Source organism: Mastigoproctus giganteus, chromosome 12, assembly GCF_048544385.1.
Source record: "Mastigoproctus giganteus isolate SK-2022 chromosome 12, ASM4854438v1, whole genome shotgun sequence".
Taxonomy (NCBI): Eukaryota; Metazoa; Arthropoda; class Arachnida; order Uropygi; family Thelyphonidae; genus Mastigoproctus; species Mastigoproctus giganteus.
The window spans coordinates 13,395,931-13,420,566 of NC_143586.1; the positions used below are offsets into that span (position 1 = coordinate 13,395,931).

At 34.6% G+C, this 24,636-nt stretch overlaps 1 protein-coding gene across 1 annotated transcript in view; it reads left to right on the forward strand.

Annotated features, from left to right (window-relative positions):
• The first annotated feature begins 408 nt into the window (after window positions 1-408).
• Window positions 409-24,636, forward strand: part of LOC150076713 (dynein beta chain, ciliary-like) — a 42,934-nt gene continuing 18,706 nt past the window's right edge. The window contains exons 1-4 of the mRNA XM_090386623.1: window positions 409-558; window positions 6,307-6,474; window positions 10,557-10,673; window positions 19,971-20,230. Coding sequence (XP_090242749.1) covers window positions 409-558; window positions 6,307-6,474; window positions 10,557-10,673; window positions 19,971-20,230 — 695 coding nt within the window. The remainder of the gene's footprint in view (window positions 559-6,306; window positions 6,475-10,556; window positions 10,674-19,970; window positions 20,231-24,636) is intronic.

A 24,636-nucleotide genomic window follows, 5' to 3' on the forward strand; every position in this document is an offset into this window, starting at 1 on the left:
ATAAACTAGATGATTATTATTTGTAACAGCATGTTAGAGAAAATACCAGGGATAAGAATATTCTAAACCTCATCATTACTCACAGATCAGTTTACATCATAGGGCTTACAGTAGTGGAACCATTGACAAATAGTGATCATGCAGTTGTTAGTAGAAAGATGTTGCAGTAATTAAAGGCATTGGTTTTAATTTCAGAAAAGGGGACTATGGTAGTTTAAGGTACTACATAGCATCTTTTAATTGGAAAGATTGCAGAGGAAGGGATACATTAGAATCATGGAATACCTTCAAAGCAATAATCACAAAAGCTATGAACACATATATACCATTAAGAAAATATACCATGAAGGGGATGCTGAAATGGATGAATATAGAGCTGTCTAGTGTAATAGAGTAGAAAAAGATGGAATGGGAAAGTTACAGACTGATGAAAAGACTAAAGACTACAACAGTTACAAGTTGATCTGTAATAGTACCACAGAAAAGGTAGCTAAGGCTGGGTATGAGAAAGAATTGGGTAAGACAGCTAAGAATGAGGATAAGGAGTTTTTCATCTATGTAAATAGAAAGAAGAATTGAATTAGATCTGACCCTTCTGTGTAGGATGCCCATATTTTCAGGGATAAAAATGAGACATGAATAGGAAAAACTGAGACACACCTGGAAAAAAAATTGGGACCACATGTATAAAAATAAACATACATAATATATATTTATTTTTATATTAACATATATTATATATGTTTATATAAAATATATATTGTTATTTATTATTATTAGCCGTATAGTGCAAGGAAGCCTGAGGCTTATGGTGCACCAGCTAAAAAAAAATTCTAATTACCCTGAGAGAGAGAGAGAGAGAGAGAGAGAGAGAGAGAGAGAGAGAGAGAGAGAGAGAGAGAGAGAGAGAGAGAGAGAAGAAGGGAATCACCAAAAAAGAGAAGAATGGTGATATCCAGCTCAGACCCTGGGTGTGCCAAGCCCATACTCACCAGATGTGAGCCCCTGGGGTTAAATTATGTTATACATACGTTTACAGTATATATACCTATTCGATAAAAACAAAAAATATAGAACAGAATTATATTAAAACATGAAAAGAGAACATTTTAATAGTAAAAAGCAACAAATTAATACAGAAGAAAAAAGTTATTGACAAAGAAATACTACTCATACTGCTGCCTCCATAGCCAGGTGGGCAGGAGCAGCAGTGCATAGCACCCACTTCTTGATTAGACCGGGGTTCGAGCCCGTGACCACCAAATATGGAGGATGCAGAAAGGTCAGGGAATGACCACCGCATATTCCCGGAGCAATATGGCCTTAGTTGCTAATGCTCCTAAAAACCAAATAACAAACAAACAAATTACTCATACTTTCTGTTGGATTTGGCAGTCTTCATTAAAGATTTGTTTGTGCTATGAAATTATACATTTTGCAGCAGATGTAATCAAAATTTACAACACACTCAAGAATATTTTCAATGCTTTTGGTGGTAAGACGATTTCTTTCATTGGATCATTGTATTTCATCAATGAAAATATTCTCTCAACTGTAATAGTCCCACAGAAAAGGCAGCTAAGGCTGAGTTTCCATTTCCATTGTGGCCAGAAATAGAAAAAAAGATATTCCAATATTTTAAAAATGTCTTTATAATGTTCCAGAAATTCTGTTTCCATTTTTGAAAATATGTATTTCCATCTTGCCGATGCTATTTTTTCGTTCCAACCCAATAAATATTTGGAAATTTCATTTTCCACGATGGTCATCTGGTTGAAAAGAAAGGTGTTGTTTATAACAATATGCTTACTTTTAAGATATATAAATGTTTTTTCCACTTCTTCCCACTGGCATACTGGTGTCTTGGTTAGGCTCATCCATGAAAGAATAGAAATTTTTTTTAAACTGGGAAATTTCATTATGAAATATTTTGATTTCATTTTTTGAGAGCTTCTCTGATGTTTCTGATTTAATTAATATTGATTCAACACTTAATGGCAGGAAGTGGGTGTTTGCTTTTTCATTTGTTATAAATATAATTATTGTCTTTTTTTAGAACTTCCAAAACTTCATTAAAATTTGAAAGTGAAATGAGCTTGTTTAGCTATGAACAAACCAAAGGTATGCCTCGCTTAAAGGATTATTAAAATCAAACAACTTCAAAATTCAGTCTGTTGCAGGCATTAATGACATCCATCAAGTTTTGGAATGGGAGAGTAGTTTCTTGTAGTCTACATCTACAAAATCACGAAAAATCTTTTAATCTCTATGTTCTAAGAGTGAGAACTGTTAGGATATTTAATAATTAAACATCTTCAGAAAAATGTGATCAACATCATGTCTTGATCATACGTTGCAACTTGCAATATGTTGTATAGAATATGTGCAGAGCACCCGATTCCTTCACTTTCGGTACCAATTTCAGCTTTTAATTTAAAAAAAATATATATTTATCTCGCTTCTGTCTTATCTACCAAAATTTGCATTCATGTTATTTTTTCCAAATGAAATGCATTTTTAATGTCAATTTTCAAATTAGTTAAAGGTTTGATACAAAAATTTGCCACTAAGTTTGATTTCCCCCCATTTAAGTTTTCTAATTTCAGTAGCTTTACATTAATTTGAGTAATGACAAATGGGAATATTTTTTCAGATTTGTGACTACTTGCATCATATTTATGCTATAAAATGAACAACTGTTTAGTTCATTGCAAATCAAATTTATTGAATATGGTGTCAGAACTTCTGTAATCATTTTTAACATTTTTGTCCTTTCTGAGGAGTATTGCCTTGCAGTTTTAGAATCACTAAAGAACTTGGCAGAAGTTTGTTAACACACAGTCTGCAGAGAAAAATGATTGAGGATGCTTAAACACACATTGTGCAAAACATAATTTGTGATGCAACAACTTTTTCTTCATCAGAGCTGTCCTGTTTTCCAAAAAAGTTTGTAATGGTTTCCCACACCTACCTAATGTTGCAGTGGATGATTATGATTCTGACTGTTGATATGATCTTTCATGCCAGAAATTCCTCTGTGATTAATGCTTATATATTTGTTGCAATGCTTGCAAAATGCCTCCATCTCATTTCTACCTCTTTTGATGAATGGAAATTCTTCTGTATGTTTATTCAACATGACACTTTCTCTTTGGCATTTTGTCCAAGGGCAAAGAAAGCACAATTTTAGATTATAACAGCCTATATATTTTTAACTTAAAAGTTTCAATGATGATAATAATTAAACTATTGAGTCAGCACGTCTGCTGTGCTCGATGCCATTGTGTAAACTTGTTTTTAGATATGTACAAATGTGTGTGTGTGTATACTGATAAGAATTGATAACAATGTTAAAAATATCAGTATTAACAGCAACCATGAATACTCAACAATACGTCAGGGTATAAAACCATACAAAAAAATAAATCTTAAAAATGATTCTACCCAAGGTGGTTTTTGTTGTCCACTGAATAAGCAGTGTTATCTGAAATCAGGACAACTGATTGTCCTGAGAGGTTTTATTAGGATAAGAGGAAGACCAGGACATCTGGCACTCCTACTTGTGTGTAACGTGGGGAAAAATCTTAAATAACCCAGCTGATGTTGTTATTGAAATTAATAATTATTAGGATAAAATACCCTTCATAAAATATTGATGAAATACCCTTCATGGTGGAAGTGAAGCTGGAAAACATGAAATTAATGATATCAAAATTTCAGAAGATTATTTATTAGAAAAACTTTTGAGCCTAAAGACAAGTAAGGCTTCTGGATTGATGGCACATACCAAGTAATTTTGAGGAAGGCAGCTAGGGAATGCACTGAAAATCACTGAGGTTAATTATGAGGACATTATCGGACTTGGGGGAGAGATTCCTTTGGATTGGAGAAGTGCTAACATATCACCAATACATAAGGGTGATTCTAAGAATGAAGCTAATAACTACAGACTGATTAGTCTGACTTCAGTGTAGAGAAAATCTTGGTGGCAATGATTAAGAGTGCAATCAATGACATTTAGACAGAAATAACATTCTGAGGTAACATTCTGAAATAACATTCTCACAATATGGTTTTATTAAAGGAAAATCATGTTTAACTTACCTTATGAAATCAACAGGGATTACCTTTATTTTTGATATAGGATGCTTCTTTTCCAACCAATGCTCCTAGTCCAATGCACTAACACTTCTTTGTGAAGGCAATATAAATTTATAAAAAATGTGAAACATATTCGCTACTGCACAGCAGACATGCTGACTCAGTGGGGAAGATGTTTCACATTTTTTATAATATTTATATTGCCTTCACAAAGAAGTGTTAGTGTGTTGGACTAGGAGAGTTGGTTGGAAAAGAAGCATCCTATATCAAAAATAGTAGTAGTAGTGGTGGCATGTGATGCAAGAAAGCAAGTGTATGAGCTTATGCAGAATCAGCCAAAAAAAAAAAAAAAAACAACACACCATTCCCTCCAAATGCCTGTCCAGTTCCTCCTTAAATTTATTCAACCTATCAACTTCCACAACGACAGATGGAAGTTTGTTCCAGCAATTAACCACCCGGTGGCTAAAGGCAAATTTCCGCACATCTATTCTACATCTGTCCTTTCTTAATTTGAATTTATGCCCCCTTAGGTTCGTAATCTGAACAAGTGGAAGGATCCCATCAGAATTCAGCATGCTGAACCCATTCAAGGCCTTATACACCTCAATCAGATCACCGCGCAGGTGCCTAGTCTCCAGCCACTGCAATTTGCAGAACTTAAGCCTCTCTTGATAAGAGGATCCCTTCATTCCCCTCACCAATCTTGTTGCCCTTCTCTGTACACGCTCAAGTAAATCTACATCCTTCCTAAAATGAGGCCTCCAGACCTGTACGCAGTACTCAAGGCATGACCTGACCATTGCCTTATACAGAGGGATAATCACCTCCTTTTCCCTGCTAGCAAAATTCCTATATATTATTGACAAAACCCCATGACCTGCCCTGGCAGCCTGTCTGCATTGCTCAGAAAACTTCATATCTGCTTGCACAATTACTCCCAGGTCTTTTTCATTTTCTACCACCTTAAGTGTAGTACCACACAGTTGGTACGTTTCTCTGGGTTACTTCTACCCATATGCAGTACTTTGCATTTGTCAAGGTTAAACTTCAGTTGCCACTTCTTAGCCCATCTGCCTAAATTATCCAGATCCTGTTGCAGTAGCACAAATAAAAGTAATCCTGTTGATTTCATAATATAATAGAATATAGGAATTATCGAGCACTTAATAGCTGTCTATTATCAAATCTATTAACTTACCTTGTAAGCTATTTTTACACAGTTACTCATCAGCTGGATGTAGGGAAAATTATCAACATTGTTTTTATTTAGCAAGGCATTTGACTCAGTCCCTCATGTGAACTATAAGCTGAAATGCATTGGGTTTACTGGCAAGATCATAAGACAGATCACAGGATGGCTGCAGGGCAGAAGATAGAGGGTTGTGATTAATAAATATCCTTCAGACTGGTGTAACATCAGAAGTGGGATTCCCCCAAGAATTGATTCTTTTTTGACCACTGTTGTTTCTAATTTTAAAAAAATGACATCAACAAAGGGATATTTGCAGATGATGTAAAGATTGGGATAATTGTTAGTGATCAATGCCAAGCATTCCTTCAGGATGACTTGAACAATCTTTGAGAATGGTCAGAAATGTGGCAGCTGTGTTTTAATGCAACAAAATGCAAGGTTTTACACTTGGGGAATAGCACCCTAAAATAACTTATACACTCGGTGGAGTTAAATTAAAAAGAGTAGAGAAAGAAAGGGATCTAGGAGTTATGATATGGGCAGATAGAAAGTTCATGTCCTGTGAATTTTCTAAATTGGTGATTGGATCATCTTCGATGGACAGTGAAATCTGTAGACCTCACACCACTAGATTTTTTCCTACTGGGACTCATTAAGGATTAGCATGGATTGAAGACCAGAATCAGAATTTCCACTCATCTGACATGTTAGACAGGCGTAACACAACATTAATTTTCATTGGAACATACTGCACCACTGATGGAAGTCACACTGTTATAGATGTGTTGTATTTGTTATTGACACCAAACTGAACACTAAGGCAATTGAATAGGTAGTAGTTATAAATCATTTATGGCACATTCCATAAAAAGTGAAGTGACTTTTATTTACAGTTGTGTACTGAATAAATATTTTAGTACATTAATAAAAATATTCCTTCTAATAATTTTATATTTTATATTTTAATGTTTGCTGAATTTTCTTTCAACATTCAATATTTATTATTCCAGAATGTATTTAAGACTGCACAACAGTATTTTCAACTTGATGAACTTAAAGTAATAGGAGTGGAAAATCGAATATTAAATATTGAACTGAAGGCTATTTGTGAGGAATTTCACGAAATATATACCATTTTTTCAACAAGAAGTTATAATGTTCTTGATCTCAGAGATGAGGTATGTTACATTCATGGAAATAAAACTAATGTATACTTGGCAATAGTTAGAGCACTGAGGTGCATAACATTCTAAAAAAAAAAAAAAAAAAAAAAAAAACAGATTTAATTTTATAAATATGACTAAAAAATGAATAGCAAATGCTTAAAAAACAGTACTCGCCTTGTATAAATCTGCAATAAATTTATTGGTAGATGGTGGCTAAATTTAGGTTGGAAGAAGCATTAAAAAGAACTAAGGTGGAGAATGGGGTGAAAATATTTTAAACAGATTTTAAAATGAGCGCAAGGAAGTAGAAGTGCAGATCTCCAATCCTTGGTTGTCATAAAGAGGTTAAAGGACGCAAATGCCAAGCATTTTTTTAAGCATTTGCTATTCATTTTTTAGTCAGATTTATTACGGTATTATAAGATTACTATAATTTCACTATTGTCAAAATTTTATAAATATCTGAAAAGCAAAGACATATATGGTGTAATCAACTAAAGATTAACAATTACAGTTAACACTTTATATCACATGGGAATTTTTGCACAAAACTGCAAATGGATTATGCTTTTTGACTATGCTACTGCTGCATACAATCATGCTGTAATTAAATCTGAACAAACAAAGGAAAATTCTGGAGAGAAAAAAAAAAATAGAATGAAATTGAAAGCTGGTACTACTCAGGGAAGCACAATGGTGTAGAACAGGAGTCGGTAAACTTTTTTTTGGAAAGGGCCAGATCGTAAAATGTTTAGGCTCGGCGGGCCAGGTAGCAAGCTCGAAGATATTTACATGAGTAATTCTACTCATAGAGCAACAAAAAAAAGAAACAGGTTCAAAATATTTTTATTAGGAAGTGATATTTTACATAATATTTATACACATGCTGACACAAAAAAATGAATAAAATATTTCCATTTATTAATAAACATATTATAGAACTGGTTAAATTTTGTACTAATGCGATGAATGTAATTGTTTTTTTCTGAGATAATATTTCATCATACTGGAGTTCAAAGTTAGTACTTCCTGGCGCCTCCATAGCCAGGTGGGCAGGAGCAGCAGTACATAGCACACGCGTCTTGATTAGACCGGGGGTTCAAGCCCGTGACCACCAAATACGGAGGATGCAGAAAGGTCAGGGAATGACCACCGCATATCCCCAGAGCAATATGGCCTTAGTTGCTAATGCTCCTAAAAACCAAATAATAACAATAACAATAGTACTTCCTATCATTAAAGTTGTTTGTAAATGGTCATCCGTTAATAATGATCTGTATTGCGATTTTACATATTTCATTTTCGAAAATGTCTTTTCGCATTGGTAAGTACTCCCAAATACAGATATAAATCCCCATGCATATGATTTTAATTGACCGTATTTATCTTCCGAAAGATATTTATAGAATTGGGTTAGATCCATTGCTTTAAACCTAACCTTTAGCATATCATCATTTTGCAGATCAGTCACTTCCAATTGAAGGTCTGATGGAAGCTCTTCAATTGTACAGCCAAATGGATTTTGAAATATGGAACTGTCTTTCGCACTTGCATCAAGATCCGAAAAACGCTGTTGTAACTGTAGTTTAAGTTCAGAAAATATATCCGACGCAAATTTTTTTGGGAATGGGGATTTCGCTAATATTCGAAATTTTTTACAGCATGTAAAATGGTCAAACTTGGTTAATGTGATTTGTGTTTTAAACAATGCAAATTTTTGACGATATGACTTTACGATAGAATACGTTTCACATATGAGCACTGTTTTCTCCTGTAATTTTAAGTTAAATTCATTAATATATCCCACGATGTCTGTAGCAAATGCTAATTTCCATAGCCATTCATTGTTAGATAATAGTGGTTGTGGGCAGTTTTCTCATTAAAAAAATTTCTATTGCTTCGCTGAGTTCAAAAAATTTCAATAAAACATTGCTGAGCCATTGAACTGCTATATGGTAGGGCAAATCAGGATATTTGGCTTCAAGCTCTAATAAAAAATCACGAAACTGACGATGGTTAAGTCCACGAGAGCAAATAAAGTTAACCACTGATACAACTGGTTCAATAACACATGACAGATTGAGGTGTTTCCCACAAAGAGCCTGCTGGTGAATAATACAATGAATTACCAGAAGTTCTGAACATTTAGCTTGTTCACAAGCCTTAAAAATTTGTCCAACTAATCCTTTCCCCGTTCCACACATATTTTTACCACCATCAGTTGTGACACATTTTAACTGATTCCATTGCAAATGTACTGTGTTAGCATTTTCTCGACTTCCTTGAAGATATCTTTGCCTGTAGTTGTTCCATGCAGACTATTCATAGAAGCTAATTCTTCAGTAACCTCAAACTCAGTATTGACTCTTCGAATAAACAGCAACAATTGGGCAGTATCAATAATGTCTGTAGACTCATCAAGAGCCAACGAAAACCACTTGAAATTTTTTGCCTTTTCTTTTAATTGACTGTTGATGTGGCTCCCGATGTCCTCAACTCGTCTAACAGTTGTTCTCGCTGAAAGATTGACAAATTGAAACAAATCCATTTTCTCTGGACACATTTCTTCAGCTGCCACAAGCAAACATGATTTAATTAATTCACCATCAATAAATGGTTTCCCTTTCTTGGCTAATAAATGAGCTATTCGTAAGCTTACTTTAGTTACTGCTTCATTATCATTTTTTATTTTAACGAATAAATTGCATTGTGATGATGCATTACATTTTAAACTTTCCAATTTTAGCTTCCATTGATTTTCTGTGAGTTTTGAATATTTTGCTGCGTGTTTAGTTCGGTAATGACGACATATATTGTACTCTTTTTCGCACAGCTATTGTGTCATTACATAATAAACATGATACTTATGTCATTTATTTCTATGACAAAATAATTCACGCTCCATTCAGCTTTAAAAGCACAACATTCGAAGTCCACTTTTCTTTTCATATTTGGTCTTGAGGGTGACATGGAAATGGTGGGTAATAAATAAAAGGAAAAAAAAGGTCGCAGAGCGCTGTGACAGACAATACCACGTGCACAGCTAAAGCAAAACTGAGAGAAATGCTGGCAACACTTGTTCTACAGTAGATGACAGAATGCGAATATGCGACGCCAGTAGCGCCACGTGCGGTCATTATTTTCAACTCGACTATCGGCTATTGCAGCGCATAATTTGATTTATGTTTAATTTTTTTCATGTAAAAAACAATATTAACCCGCGGGCCGTAGTTTGCCGATCCCTGGTGTAGAACCTTGAACAGGGAAATGCAACTGCAGCCAAAATAAGGTAAGGTCTTCATACATGTGTAAACCTAAAAGCAAATGTCAACACTCACTTCAAGAAAAAAATATGAAAATGAAAAGTCTGTGGTAAAAAAGATAAAGGTAAATTACAGCCATTATCAACTCAACCCATTGCAGTATGAAAGCCTCCTCAACAGTTCATGTTGAGAGAAAGGACCATAATCTGCCATACTGGTCCAGTGCAGGTTGGCAGATCGACCGTATTTAGCAGTCAGGGGTTTGAACCTCAGTCTACTCAAAGAGCATGTGCTTCTGCACTCCTGCTCATGACCACTTGCCTACTAAAGTGTTAATGGTAATTCTTAAGGTTTTATTTTGTTAATATTGTCACTTTAATTTCAAATTTGTAGAAAGAGGAAAGACTGTAGACAAAGAATATAGATCCATCAGGTATATGGTTTTATTTATAAACTATAATATGAATACAGTGATCACAAATTCATGAATTTTTGATCTTACAAACAAAATAAAAATTAGAATTTTTGACTCACAAAACTTCCATTATGCTCTCAGAACTGAATATTACAAACTTTTGATAACAGTTTGATTGTCATTCAAATTGCCATATGCCAGTCAACCTACAGGTTGTTTTATACTGTTTAATGTAGTTTTACTGACGGTTTCCTTCCTGCAGCAGCATAATTCCTGCCTTGGGAAGGAAAATTTTAAATATTGAATTATAATTATGGGGTAACTTTCAAAAAGCTTTAGCCAGTAGGGGTTGGTATTTCAGGGTGTTGTGTGTGTTTTAATGTATATATCACATATATATATTTTTTTATTTGTAGAGTTTTGTAAAAGATGTCGAGAATTTTGAAGAGAAGATTTGTGAGCTAGATAATCGATTAGGAGATCTGATCTGTATAGGTTGTATGGAATGTCCTGATGCTCGTACTTCCTTTAAGGTACATTTTTTTCAATATTTTTATGAGAATTCATATGAGAAATGCTAGTAAAGTTGTTAATTTTAAAATGAAAAGAGGGCATTAAATTTCAGTAGTTGGGTAAGCTTTGGCATATTCCTGTTTTTGAATAAAGATATTATCCAGTACCAGTGAGCAATAGAAACTCTTACTGCAATCACATGTTGAAGTGAGTTGAAGTAATTACATAAAAAAAAATGGCACACTTATTTGCTAGTTTTTGATGAAATAAAAGGAATAATCCTAATACAATTTGTGAGATGCATAATACTTTTACTGAGCTTGAACTTTCGTATTTTTAAATAATATTTACTTCTGAATATGTATGAAATATTGAGTTCTGCAATTTTCAAGTGAAGCAGTTTTTATTTGTAAGCTAGATAAAGAAAGAACTATTTTAGTGTTTTCTGAGGAACGATTTCTTTTTCACTGGGAAAATAGTAAATGTTTTTAATGTTCTATAGAAATTGATATCTGTTTAATGTTATATTAAGCAGAGCTTTGCACAATCTCTCCAGTTTGGAATTGATGGTTTCTTTTTTAACTATGTTTTTTTTTGTTTGCCACTTTTTATGGAGTAACTTTCAAAATATGATATCTTGTAATATTGTGGCTGCATTAGAATGAGATGTCACAGTTTATATTTACAGAAATTCTAGTCACTGTATATAATAATAATAATTCTTCATCAACAGAACTAAAAAAATATAAAAATAATTATAATAATTATGTGTGGTTGTCTGGAACCTCATATAACCACATATAATTATAATAATTATATGTGGTTATGTGTGGTTATGAAAAAAATGTTGTTTTAAATGGCTGTATATTTTTCGATTAGTTGAACTGCCATTGGTGAGTTTATTATTAAACACATAAGTTATGGGAGTTTGTTATTCAAGCAAAAGCATATTCACTATATGATCCCTGTACATCCAAGATGTTGACTGAAGTTTATCACATATAAAGGCCACTGAAATGGAACATGGATGTTTGCAGTTAGAATATGCAAGGAATGAATAACTGCATCCACAGAACAGATAATAACACACTCTAGCATCAGCATGTGAATATAAATATTAGATAATTAACACAAGGTGAAAATGGTAGCTGTAGTTTGTACCTTGAACAACACAGACATGTCCAGATCTTCTGACATGAAGAAGGCTCGCATTCTTTTTTTATTATCATGGATCATCTGTTAGCTTACCCTATAGTACCATATGCAGTACTGTTTACTGTAGTGAAAAAATGGAGCATTCACAGCAATAGGTGATAAAGGCATTTCAGCAGGTTAATGCATGGCATAATGCTGCTTCACAGCAACATAAGCCTCTACAGGCTTATGTTGCTTGTGTTGCCATTCATGCCCTTGACATGAAATCTGTTGCAGCAGCAACATTCAGCACTGACTTATTATGCTATCACATAATCATTGGTCTCCTAAACAAGGTGCTCTAATCTTCAGTCAGTCAGTGAAATGAAAGAGTGGTATTCATTGGCTTACCAGTAGCTAGCAGAGTCCTATGCTGAAAGTGTGTTGTACCTAGTGATATGATAGAACTGACATCTCATTACCACAAGTATTTACTTTTCCAGCAGCATTGCGACTCTCTTCCTTCCAGAGGACTATGAAATCATCTATGATGACTATGAAAACATCTGAATGAAATATATACATTCCTGTTGTTTATGAATTATCACCCAATATTCCCAATATCCAATTTAAATTAGAGGATCCAGCATTTCAACATCTGTAAGCCTTCCATTGTAGGCAAATAAAATAGTTCACGATGTACTGGGTCATGTTATATGACCCGGTGAGAGAATGACAGAAGAGCTGCAGTGCCTTAATGGTGTCATTAAAAGTGTTTCAGGGGAAAGCAAGTGGTATTATCAATGTCACAAAAAGCATTGGCCACAGCTGCTCTTGCAGTGGAAGCAACTTTTACTGGCAGTAATGGAGTTCACCCGTATATCAATGCAGACATTTTCTAGGATTTTAAATCAGTCACTGCTGTGGAACAAAATCAGCAGACTTTGAATTACTTTATGCATAGAAAAAGTCATGAAATAGACACAAAAACCAAAACCACCAGCAGTCACAGACCATAAGGAGAAAAACATGTTTAAGTAGCTTTAAGGGATGTATAAGAGTTATAAAATCAATAAAATTAATTAATTAAAAAAATTAATTTGCCTGTTTAATGACAGAAGTACTGTCAATAATTAAATGAATTTGACCTCTAGACCAGGTCACTCAATGATAGTAGGAATGACAGGAACATGGTGCCATATAGAAATAGAGAATAAAGAACTTCATTATGGTAAATATAATGTGTTCAGAAGAGATGAAAACTGTAGGAGGGGAAAGAGATGGTGGGTCATACTTCATTCAATTCAAACAAATCAATGGTTGACCCTGAAGACAACATTGAAGTTATGAGTTATACAGTGGTATGTACTTTTATATTTTTTCATGTTTTCCATATCTTCATTCGCGGTTCTTATTCTGTATTCTATGCTCCTCCCTATTCTTTTCATTTATCCTATATATATTCAATGGTCATTGGATTCCTTTCTGTAAAACGCAGTATCCCTAGGCCATAAACCATATTTCTACACCATTTTGCTACACCTTATTTAATTTCTTATACCATTAATTTTTTTATATATATACACAAACACGTAATGTAATATTATATTTTACTCAAAATTCTTGCATTACATTACTGTATTTATTTTGCTCTTAACAATTCTCAATTACCATACATGACCAAAGATATTATTGATAATGTTTTTTTTTTCAAATAAATAACTAAATGACAATAATTAAGACAACAAAACTATTTTTATATAAGCAATTTTTTATTTTTTATTTTATTTTAAAACTATTTTTTATTTTTTTATATAAATCGAACAGAAAAGAAAAAGAATCTGACTTAGCATATCAGAAAATTCAGTAGTTTTATATATAAAGACAACAAAACTATTTTTTATTTTTTTATATAAATCAAACAGAAAAGAAAAAGAATCTGACTTAGCATATCGGAAAATTCAGTAGTTTTACATATAAAAAAAAAACTTGCAAGAGTAGAGTACTTATTTACTTTGCAAACCTCACAAAACTCAACCTATTGAGAGCTCTCATGTATTTTTAGCTAATTATTCCTCAAAAGCTCTGAACCATCCTTCCAAGCCGAGATGCTGCTATATTTACAAAGTTAGGGATGGTAACTGATGGGTAACCTTGAACTAGAACAGCAGTCTTTGAATATGCGATTGAAATATAAACATGAAATGTGAGCAGCACCTGTGTGATGCCATGTGCCTACGTTACAAAGTTACAAAAACAGGCATTCGAAACCTGTCAAGTTCTTTCTTGCTATTACTCTGTGAAAAACACAGCCTGAGGCTTATGCTGCACCAGAGAGAGAGAGAGAGAGAGAGAAGAATGATGATATCCAGCTCAGGACCCTGGGTGTGCTGCCAAACCCATACTCACCAGATGTGAACCCCTGGGGTTAGGCTATCAATAATTGGAAGCAACTTCTAGTATACTGGGTGACTTCTTATAGTTTAGGTGAAACAAAGTATCTAATGTAGTAAGATTAGTACATTGCTGATGTTTCGGACACTAATTAATTACTACCACAGCTACTGGTGCTGTTTAGGGAATCTACAAAAATTTATACAGTTCATTGTGTTGCATTGCAACTGCTACATGACACCTGAATTACTACACTCATGACTCAACTATTATGACTCTTGTGACTGAACTAATACTATAATGCCTGTTACTACAATGTTATAATTCGGCTCCTTGTGCTGCTGGGTGACTGAACTACAGCAACATGGGGGATCTTCTGCTGATGACCAGACAAGAGAATAGACTAGGATGGATCATCTCCTTGAACTACTGCAGTGTCATATGCAGCTCTTTGTTCTGTGTCATGATACAGCTCACTGTGCTACTGGCTAACTAAACTACTGCACCATCATGAGGCTACTTGATGGATGGCTTCAGGAAGCTGTACTTCCAATCAGCTTTTGGACTGCTGAGTTCTGTCAAAAGAAAGAGAGTGATCTCAAATATGTCAAAAGAAGGCTAGTGATCAGCTCCATAACTCTCTTTCTGTTTAGAAAGAGAGGGGCATGTGTGATATTGCAGATCTCTATCTGTATGATAGATCGATGGTGGAGTTTCCAAAAGTTGAATGGAACAAATATATATATATATATATATATATATATATATATTTTTTTTTTTTTTTTTTACTGGGAAAGCAAAAGTAGATTTTTTTTTTTTTTCATTTATTGAGTAAAGCGGCCCCTAGCCAAAAAAAATCTGGCAAATCCACCGAGAACAAAAGTACCCCATGGTTCTTTACATTGAGGCAGATGCACTGGTGTTAGCTGTACTTTTGTTGGAGAACAAAAGTACAGCTAACACATGGAACGGTTATGAAAAACCCGAATATATAGAACATGTGGAACCCACGCTCCGACCAGTGCAAAGCAACTATAGCTGAGAGGGGATAGTAAAATAAAATAAATTTTAAGAGAATAGTAAGTTAAGTAAGTTAGGTAAAAAATTTTTAATTAATAATGGCTTTTTTATATAGCATGCAGTGAGTTAAGTAAAAATTAATGTAATAATATGAGGTTAAATGAATTACAACTAATAGCATAGAATAGATAGAGAGAATAAATAAATAAGTAATCATAAACCAATTATTATGATTATATATTGTGTGTGTGTATACAGGGTGTCTCAAAAATACACAGCATAACTTCAGGAATGAGTTCCTCATATGTAGACAATAAAAATATTTTATATCAACATAGTTCCGGAAATGCTTGGTTTTCGAGTTTTGAAGGTCTGTCTATGACACTTAACTGTTCACATCACCTTATAGTAATTGTTCAAAATGTCCACTTCTGCCTGAATACAGGCCTCACATCGACTCTCATGGACTCGCGAAGACAATGCCAAATTCCTGGCATGTTTTGTATTGTCTCACTACCTGCCACAATTCGATTGCTGAGAGTTTCCACATCAGCTACCAGAGTCAAATACACCAGTGACTTTAAAGGGCCCCACAAGAAGAAATCTAGTGGGTTTAAATCAGATGAGCGTGGAGGCTAGGCAGTTAGTCCAACTCTACCTATCCACCGACCAGGAAACCTTCGGTTCGGGTAATTGCGGGCTAGTTGGCTGAAATGTGCGGGAGAACCATCGTGCATGAAGTGCACTTGTTGATGAATCAGTGGTGTGTTGTCCAAGAATCCAGGCATGTTGTTTTCCAGAAAGTTTCTGTACGCCTGCCCTGTGAATTTGTTTGGAAGTACGTGGGCCCAAATAACTTATCACCGAAAACACCCGCCCAGATGTTGAGGCTGAACTGCTATTGGTGATGTGATGGAAGAATTGCATGTGGGTTTTCCTCAGCCCATACATGCTGATTGTGAAAGTTTTGGATTCTGTCTCGTGTGAACTGTGCTTCATCTGTGAATATTACTAAGGCAGGAAAGTGAGGAGTTGTACCGCACTACTGCAAGAACCACTGGCAGAACATTACTCGCGTAGGGTAATCTGTTGATGACAAGGCCTGTCATCTGTACCCATTGCAGATGGTAAGGATACAGTTGGTGTTCTCGCAACACTCTCCAAATAGTTGAACATTGAACAGCCAGTTTCATTGCTATTCTGCATGTGCTGATTCCAGGAGTGGCATGCACAACATTCAAAATCTCCTCCTCTACTTCAGGAGTAGTAGATCTTGGTTTTCCTCTGGCGGCAGCACGATGTGTAAAGGTCCCATGTTCACAAAGGTGGCGATGGATACCTTCAAACGTTTTCTTGTCTGAACATCTTCATTCTGGAAACCTTTCATGGTACAAACAACGAGCCTCCAGAGCATTGCTGTCTGCCAAACCGTACATAAAGTGCATATCTGCTTGCTCCTGATTTGAGTTCATGGTCGGAATGGAAAACCACCAGATTCTGTCAGTACCTTGTGATGAAGGAAATCACCTGCGGGAGATAAGACATTCCGGTTAATAACTCAGGAACCAAGCATTTCCGGAATTATGTTGATATAAAATATTTTTATTGTCTGCACATGAGGAACTCATTCCTGAAGTTATGCCATGTATTTTTGAGACATCCTGTATATATATATATGAAAATTTTATATATGCATATATATATATATATATATATGAAAAGTTTATGTATTTATACATGTACATATATTTTATATATGTGCATATATATACATATAAAAATATAGATGTATTTTTATGTGTGTTTGTGGATTCACACATTATAATATAATACAGTGGGGTATTATAATCCAGATAGCCCGCTGTATTATAATATAATACAGCGGGCTATCTGGATCGAAATATGAAAAATTCTGTTCACAGTTGAGTACTTTGAAAGACACGCGGGATTTAGGAAGGCAGATGAGTAACTCTCACTGCACACTGATTGACTGCACAGAGAGAGAGAGAGAGAGATGGATCGTACATTACATTGACATGCGTGTGGTTCAGTATCGTTGTTGACTCTGAGTCGGATGGATGTTATTGGTTATATTGCTTCATTTGTGTACTTTATATATATATAGATATGTATATAAGTTAACATATTTTATATAATTATGGGTTGTAAAGAATTAAAAAGTGAAATAAAAAGAAAACACTTTACTTTAACTATCATTAATTGACAAGCTCAAAGTAATAGAACAACTTGAAAATGGTGTTGCTGGAAATACAAAATTGCTGAAGAATTTGGTATTGGCCAACAGGCTTTGCGAGATATCAAAAAACAAAAAGAATCTATAAAGACATTTCCTTTAAAATTCAATGTGGGGAGGATAAAAGCAGTGTATCAAATAGACACATTAAAAAAAGCCAAAGAAATGTTGCTGGAAGAAGCTGTATTTAAGTGGTATTCACAGCAACAATGAAGTGGCGTTGGTGTGTGAACACCATTGCCACCTCATAATTGTATAAAAAGACAAAACATTTATCCATCTATCAAATGATAAATGTATTGTCTTTTTATAGTTTTTAAATTAGTAAATTAATAAGAGGAGTCTACCTCAATATAGTACGTGGAACACTTCCGTATGATACCCTCCAGAAATTAAAACGGAAAAAACGAAAAAATCGACAACTTACCGGTACATTAAAGTAAAATATAAATAATTAAAGTAAAATATAAATAATTAAATAATCAATTTAACACAATTCAAAATCAATTCAAAACAATTAAAATTCAAATTAACGCAATTAAAAGAATCTAACGAAAATATTCAAAACGATTTTCCTTCCTGAAGCTGACAATGCTTTTCGACCGACTGTCGTGATCACAGGAATGAAAATCAATTTTCATTCCTGTGATCACGACAGTCGGTCGAAAAGCATTGTCAGCTTCAGGAAGGAAAATCGTTTTGAATATTTTCGTTAGATTCTTTTAATTGCGTTAATTTGAATTTTAATTGTTTTGAATTGATTTTGAATTGTGTTAAATTGATTATTTAATTATTTATATTTTACTTTAATTATTTATATTTTACTTTAATGTACCGGTAAGTTGTCGATTTTTTCGTTTTTTCCGTTTTAATTTCTGGAGGGTATCATACGGAAGTGTTCCACGTACTATATTGAGATAAACTCCTCTTATTAATTTACTAATATTATTATCAACGTAGAACATATTGAGTATTTCAGCTCTGATTCATACTATCTAAATAGTTTTTAAATAAAAGCTCTACGGTGATATTTTAAAATTTATTTTCATTGACACTACCTATATCATTAAACTTTCCATTTATTTGTGTTCTGAGGTTCTTTTTTTTGTCTTTTGGGCTATCTTTTGCTTCACTATTCTAGATTATTAGCATTAGTAGAGGCATACAATGCAAGAGAGCAAGCTTATACAGCATCAGCCAAAAAAATAAAAAAAAGCCCTTCCCATTTCACCCATCCATTCATTCCAAATGTCTAGTTCTGCCTTGAATTTATTTAAGCTATCAACTTCCACAACAACAGATGGAAGTTTGTTCCAGCAATCAACTACCCACTGACGAATGACAAATTTCCATACATCTATTCAACAACTGTCTTTCCTCAATTTCAGTTTATGCCCTGTCAGATTTTGTCTTGGCGCATTATGGCCTTAGCTGCCAATGTGCCATTAAAAACCAAACCAACCAACCAACCTGTCAGATTTGTAATCTGAGCAAGAGGAATCCTATCAGCATTGAGCCTGCTCAATCAATTCAAGGCCTTATACACGTCGATCAGATCGCCTCGCAGGTGCCTAGTCTCCAGATGCTGCAATTTGCAGAACTTAAGCCTTTCTTCATAAGAGCATCCCTTGGTTCCCCTCACTAGTCTTGTTTTCTTTCTCTGTACTCGTTCTAGCAGCTCTACATCCTTCCTAAAATGAGGCTTCCAGACCTGTATGCAGTACTCAAGTTGTGGCCTGACTACTGCCTTATACAAGGGAATAATCACCTCCTTATCCATGCTCGCAAAATTCCTATATATCATTGACAAAACCCCATCGCCTACTCTGGCAGCCTTAATTCAGATGACTTTAATCCTTATCGCTTAATCCAGATAACCTCTCCCACCAATTACTCTAGATTAGCGAGGGTTTACTGTATATAATTATATGATAATATTATGAAAAGAAAAGTTCTAAATACTAGATATTAGTAAAGTATATCAAAAAATATCAATTTTATTGAGAAGTTGATTGAATATTACATCTGTCTTGAATATATGTTTTATATATCCATATTTACTAGTTACTCTGTTTAAGATGTGGATACATTTTTCTTTAATAGTATCCACATCTTCAGTGATGTTATAGTAAAGGCTCTGTAATAAAGGAAGAGAAGGAAATTACTTTTAATTTTCATCCAAAAACTGCTGTTTTGTTTTTGCCTCTCTATCATCCCCAGATCTTCAGTTGAAATGGCCTGACATGTACAATAAGAAACAAACCTCTTCAGCCATTGCGTGAATTTTCAGTCTTCTGTCATTTCAGACTAAATTTTATACTTCTGCTACTTCAGTGCCCCCATGCAGCATGATTTATTGGCGATATGCATTCAATCAAAATATTAATTTTTTAAAAAATTAAGTTATTTTATATCTCTTTTGTGCTTTTAATAGTTTTATTGTTTTCTTTTGTAGCTCTCTTCTATGTTTTATAGTTTTCTTTTATTTTCTTTATTTTATTGTTTTCTTTTATAGCTTATGAAATTGTTTGATATCCAGATAACTCGTCCCATTGTGATGGCTAAATTTGTTGCATGTCATTCACACATAATATCCAAAGTAGTTGCTGAATTGAACCTTGCTAAGAAACTTCTTGATCAACATGAGACCTCTTGGGATATTACAGGCAAAGGCTCTGTGTACAGATGTGTACCACCAGTTTCTGGAGCTCTTCAGTGGATACATCATCTTAAAGAGAGGATTACTATTTCTATTACAACACTTGAAAATTATGTGTAAGAAAATGTTATATGTTTAGCACTTTCATTCATATGAGATGGATGCTATTCTTCATACAAAAACTACTTTGAAAACAAAACAGTATATAATTCAAGATTAAAATTTAGCTATAATTTTTATAGACATTTTCTGAATATTAGCACTGAATATTGATCTTCCTATTTTGTATATCTTTCCTAAACACATTATACATACCATACTAAAACTCTTCATTCCCTATTTCTGTGTGACAACATATTTCTCTTAGCTCTGTTATGTGAGTACTAGTTTGTCCTAACCAGGACTTCAAGCTCATTCATTTTATCAACAATGCCCATGAAATTGCTATATATACACAGGATAGTTAGCATAGTAACACATCCTTTACTGCGTATATAGTAAATTATTATATATATCTAGTATATGTTAGGATAGTAGCATAATGTCTTGCATGACCTAACACATCCTTTAAAGTTACGTAATTTTATTACTGTAGTATAAGCTTCCAATTCATCTCAAACATTTCTGCCTGGCACATTTTCAAATTTCAGAAGGCTCTTTGAATTTTTGAGGCCTCATACGTGAATGCTTGATATGTGTGTGTGTGTGTGTGTGTGTGTAAGCATTTCTTTGGTCCATATACAGGAACTCCTCGACTTACAGAAATTCGACTTTACGTAAGTTTTTGCCGGCTGGTGCAAACTTAAAAAAATCATGAAAATGTATTTTGCATCCTGTAGAAAAAAATGGAGGTAATTTGAAAATATCGTAATGTGAACCCAATGACACTGGTTTTTTTTTTTTCGTAATTCGTTCCAAGTCCTTGGAAGTGAAAATTTCGCTATATTACTAAGTTATTATCTCTCTAAAAGGTAATTTTTATAATGGAAATTTCACTACACTTTCATCGTTATCATATGTTCCGTTATAAGAATCAATTTTGAACGCCTTTGTGATATTTTTCTAAAGCACATTTCTGGAGGTCATGACCATAAAACAACAAAAACAATTTGCACTTTCCAGTTTATCGGACTTTTCTGTTAGTGCATCTAATTATAAACGGAGTAAACTTGATCTTATTGCATTTGCGATAATACCAATAACTGGAATTGTGTGGGTTTTTACGCTATTATGGTGAAATATTCCCTTTCACTGAAATCTTCAATCATATAAAACAAATTTTCAGAAACTTTTCTTCATTCCTATTTTACGTATTACAATGATGAAGGGAAAGCAACCAACTAAAAGTGCAAATGGTGGTAGTGCCAGAAAACGAAACAAAATTGATTTAGAAATAAAGATGAAAATTATTAAGAAGTACGAAGCAGGACAAAGTTTGTAGTCCACTGCATAGGAATTAGGCCTCACTGCTTCAACAGTGAATACAATTTTATAGGACAGTGCACATATAAAAGAACATGTTAAAGGATCAACACACTTAAGATCAACAGGGTATCACAAAACAGCATTCAGGTATTAATAATATGGATGGAAAATCAGATTCAGAAGTGAGTGCCCCTGAGTCTAATGACCATTCAAGCAAAAGCAACAAGTATTTATAAAGATATTAAGGATAAGTACGGCGAACCCCAACCCAAGTTTGTGGCAAGCAACAGGTGGTTTAATGGGTTCAAGCATCGCGCTAGTTTCCACAACATTAAAATATGTGGTGAAGTTGCCAGTGCTGATTGCCAGTGTTGCCAGCTGCAGAGAAATTTTGTGATGTGTTGGAAAAAATTATTGACAAAGGCGACTATTGAATGCAGCAAATTTTTAACAGTGACGAGACTGCTCTGTATTGGAAAAAAATGCCGAATCGAATATACATTGCCAAAGAGCAAAGACAATGCCAGTTTCCATGGCTTCAAAAGATAGGGCTACTTTTTTGCTTAGGGCTAATGCATTGGGAGATTCCAGATTAAAACCACTGCTTTTATACCATTCTAGAAATCCTCGTGCATTTAAGGGCATCAATAAAGCCACCATACCCATGCATTTCTGATCAAACCAGAGAGCATGGATAACAATATCTCTCTTTGAGGATTGGTTTAAATGCTGCTTCATTCCCAAGGTTGAAAAATATTGTAAAGACAACAACTTCCTTTCAAGGTTTTGCTTCTATTAGATAATGCTCCTGGAAATCCTACGCATCTAGATGATTTCAATTCAAACATGAGTCATATTTCTACCGCCAAACAGAACTTCACTCATCCAACTTATGGATCAAGGTGTTATTTCGAATTTAAAAGCTTACTATTTATGCACAACATTTGCTCAGGCATTGTAGACGAGAAAAATTTTATGTTAAGAAACTTTTAGAAATCTTACAATATTTACCATGCCATCTTAAACATTAAGATGGCATGGTAAATTACTAAAAATTACAGAAATTACTAAAAGTTATTTAAATGGCGCATGGAAGAAAATATGCCCACGGCACATAAAATGCTTCAAAGGATTTGAAAAAGATGAATCATATGAAGAGGTTACAGATAAGATTGCAATGACCGGAGAGCTACTTCAGTTGGAGGTTGATGCCAGAGGTGTGGAGGAGTTAACAGATAAAGAAGAGAAGGAATTATCTAACGAAGAACTTACTGACTTGCAGACAGCGATACTGAAAGAAGAAAATGCTGACGAAGCTCAAGGTGAACCAAGTGAGGAGCCGAGACACTTCGTCTGAGGGCGAGAGTTGCCGGTGTGGACGTGCCTTTCTGCCGCTCTTGGAACAGAGAAGTTTTTCTGATTTATTTTCTGCTTTATTAGTTTAAATTGACATATTAACTTATTTTCTAGAGTAGCTTTATATTCCTATTTATGGTACTTAAGTTTAAAGTAACTTAGATAGAGATTTTGTAGGTATTACTTAGTATTGGAAAGGGTATCAAATCCACGTGTTTACCATTCGTAAATAGCCGCCATTGTTACGGGAAAATTAATCAGTAAAATCTATTAATCTTGTTGAACTTCATTGGCAATTAAATTGTACTTTTAACTATACATATAACCACTTAGGTTACGTAACATAAATAATTAGTAAAAATAAATAATTAATACATAACTTGATACGGAAGTTATATAAAGGGATTTCGTAGATAACACTCGTTACTGAAACATAAATATTTCGTAGATAACACTCGTAGATTTCGTAGATAACACTCGTTACTGAAACATAAATATTTCGTAGATAACACTCGTAGATTTCGTAGATAACACTCATTACTGAAACATAAATATAGCGTTATAACTGTGTTGGGATACAAGTTTAGGATTTAATTTTGACAAAGAAATTGAAATTGAAATTGAAATTTTATTGAAAGTAAATCGAAATCATGACTCAAACCAGAGCAGCAAAGCAAAAGGCTCAAGCTAATGGGAATGCTGTGGCTCAGAGGAGAACTGAGGGGGGCAGTTGTCCTCTGAATCACAGCCTTTTAAGATCCACTATTTGCTTGATGTTTGCGGAGCAGTCAGGTATGGGACATGATACTGCCATGGGGGATGTCTGTATGTGCGCGCGATGCAAGGAGTGTAAGGAAATCAGGCGACAACTCAGCGTTGTTATGGGCCTATATGAGAGCTTGAAGGACAGGGTGGATGCCCTCGAAGGATTACAAGTGAGGGGCCCATCAAGCTCTCAGCTGCCCACACCAATGCCAGAGCTTGTACTTGGTCATCGTGCAACACAGTGGCAACCCCCAAGGCAGAATGCGCTGGTCACAAAGGAACTAGTAGTTGTTGGTGACTCTATTGTCAGGGAAACGGGAAATATGCTTTGTAAAAAGGATAGGTGGAACAGGACCAGGGTATGTCTGCCAGGGGCAAAGGCTGATGACCTTGTAGAGCGGATATCATCTTTTAAGGGCACAAAAGGTGATATAGTTGTACACGTTGGCACTAATGATATTAAGAGTAGGAGATGGGCGGAATTACTTAACAAGTACAGGTCACTGATGAAAAAAAGCCGTGAATTAGGGTTGAATTTGAAAGTGTCTGCAATTCTGCCCAAACACGATAGGAGGGAGTATATGAAGAGCCCTGTCGATCAATTCGGCCCTGGAAAGATTGTGCAGGGCTCAAGGGGTAGAATTTTTTACAGTCTGGTCTGTACTTGTTAACAGGAGAGACTGCTTCTACAGGGATGGGATACACTTAAATAGAAAGGGTGCAAGAATGTTTGCTGATGCTATTGAGGCAGTGTTGGGTGGGTCGGAAAACTGCTAGACTGGGGGGATACAAGGACTAATAGATTAACAGTAGCCACTGGCAGAGGTGAAAGTGATTCTTGCACTGCTTCTATTGAAATGAGCAGCAGCCTGGAAAATAAGATGCAGGCTATTTCAGAGACTGCTGGGAATCATGGGGGTACAAGTGAACACATGAGTTGTGTTAGGGTGGCTAAGAGGAAGAGCAGGTGCATGTA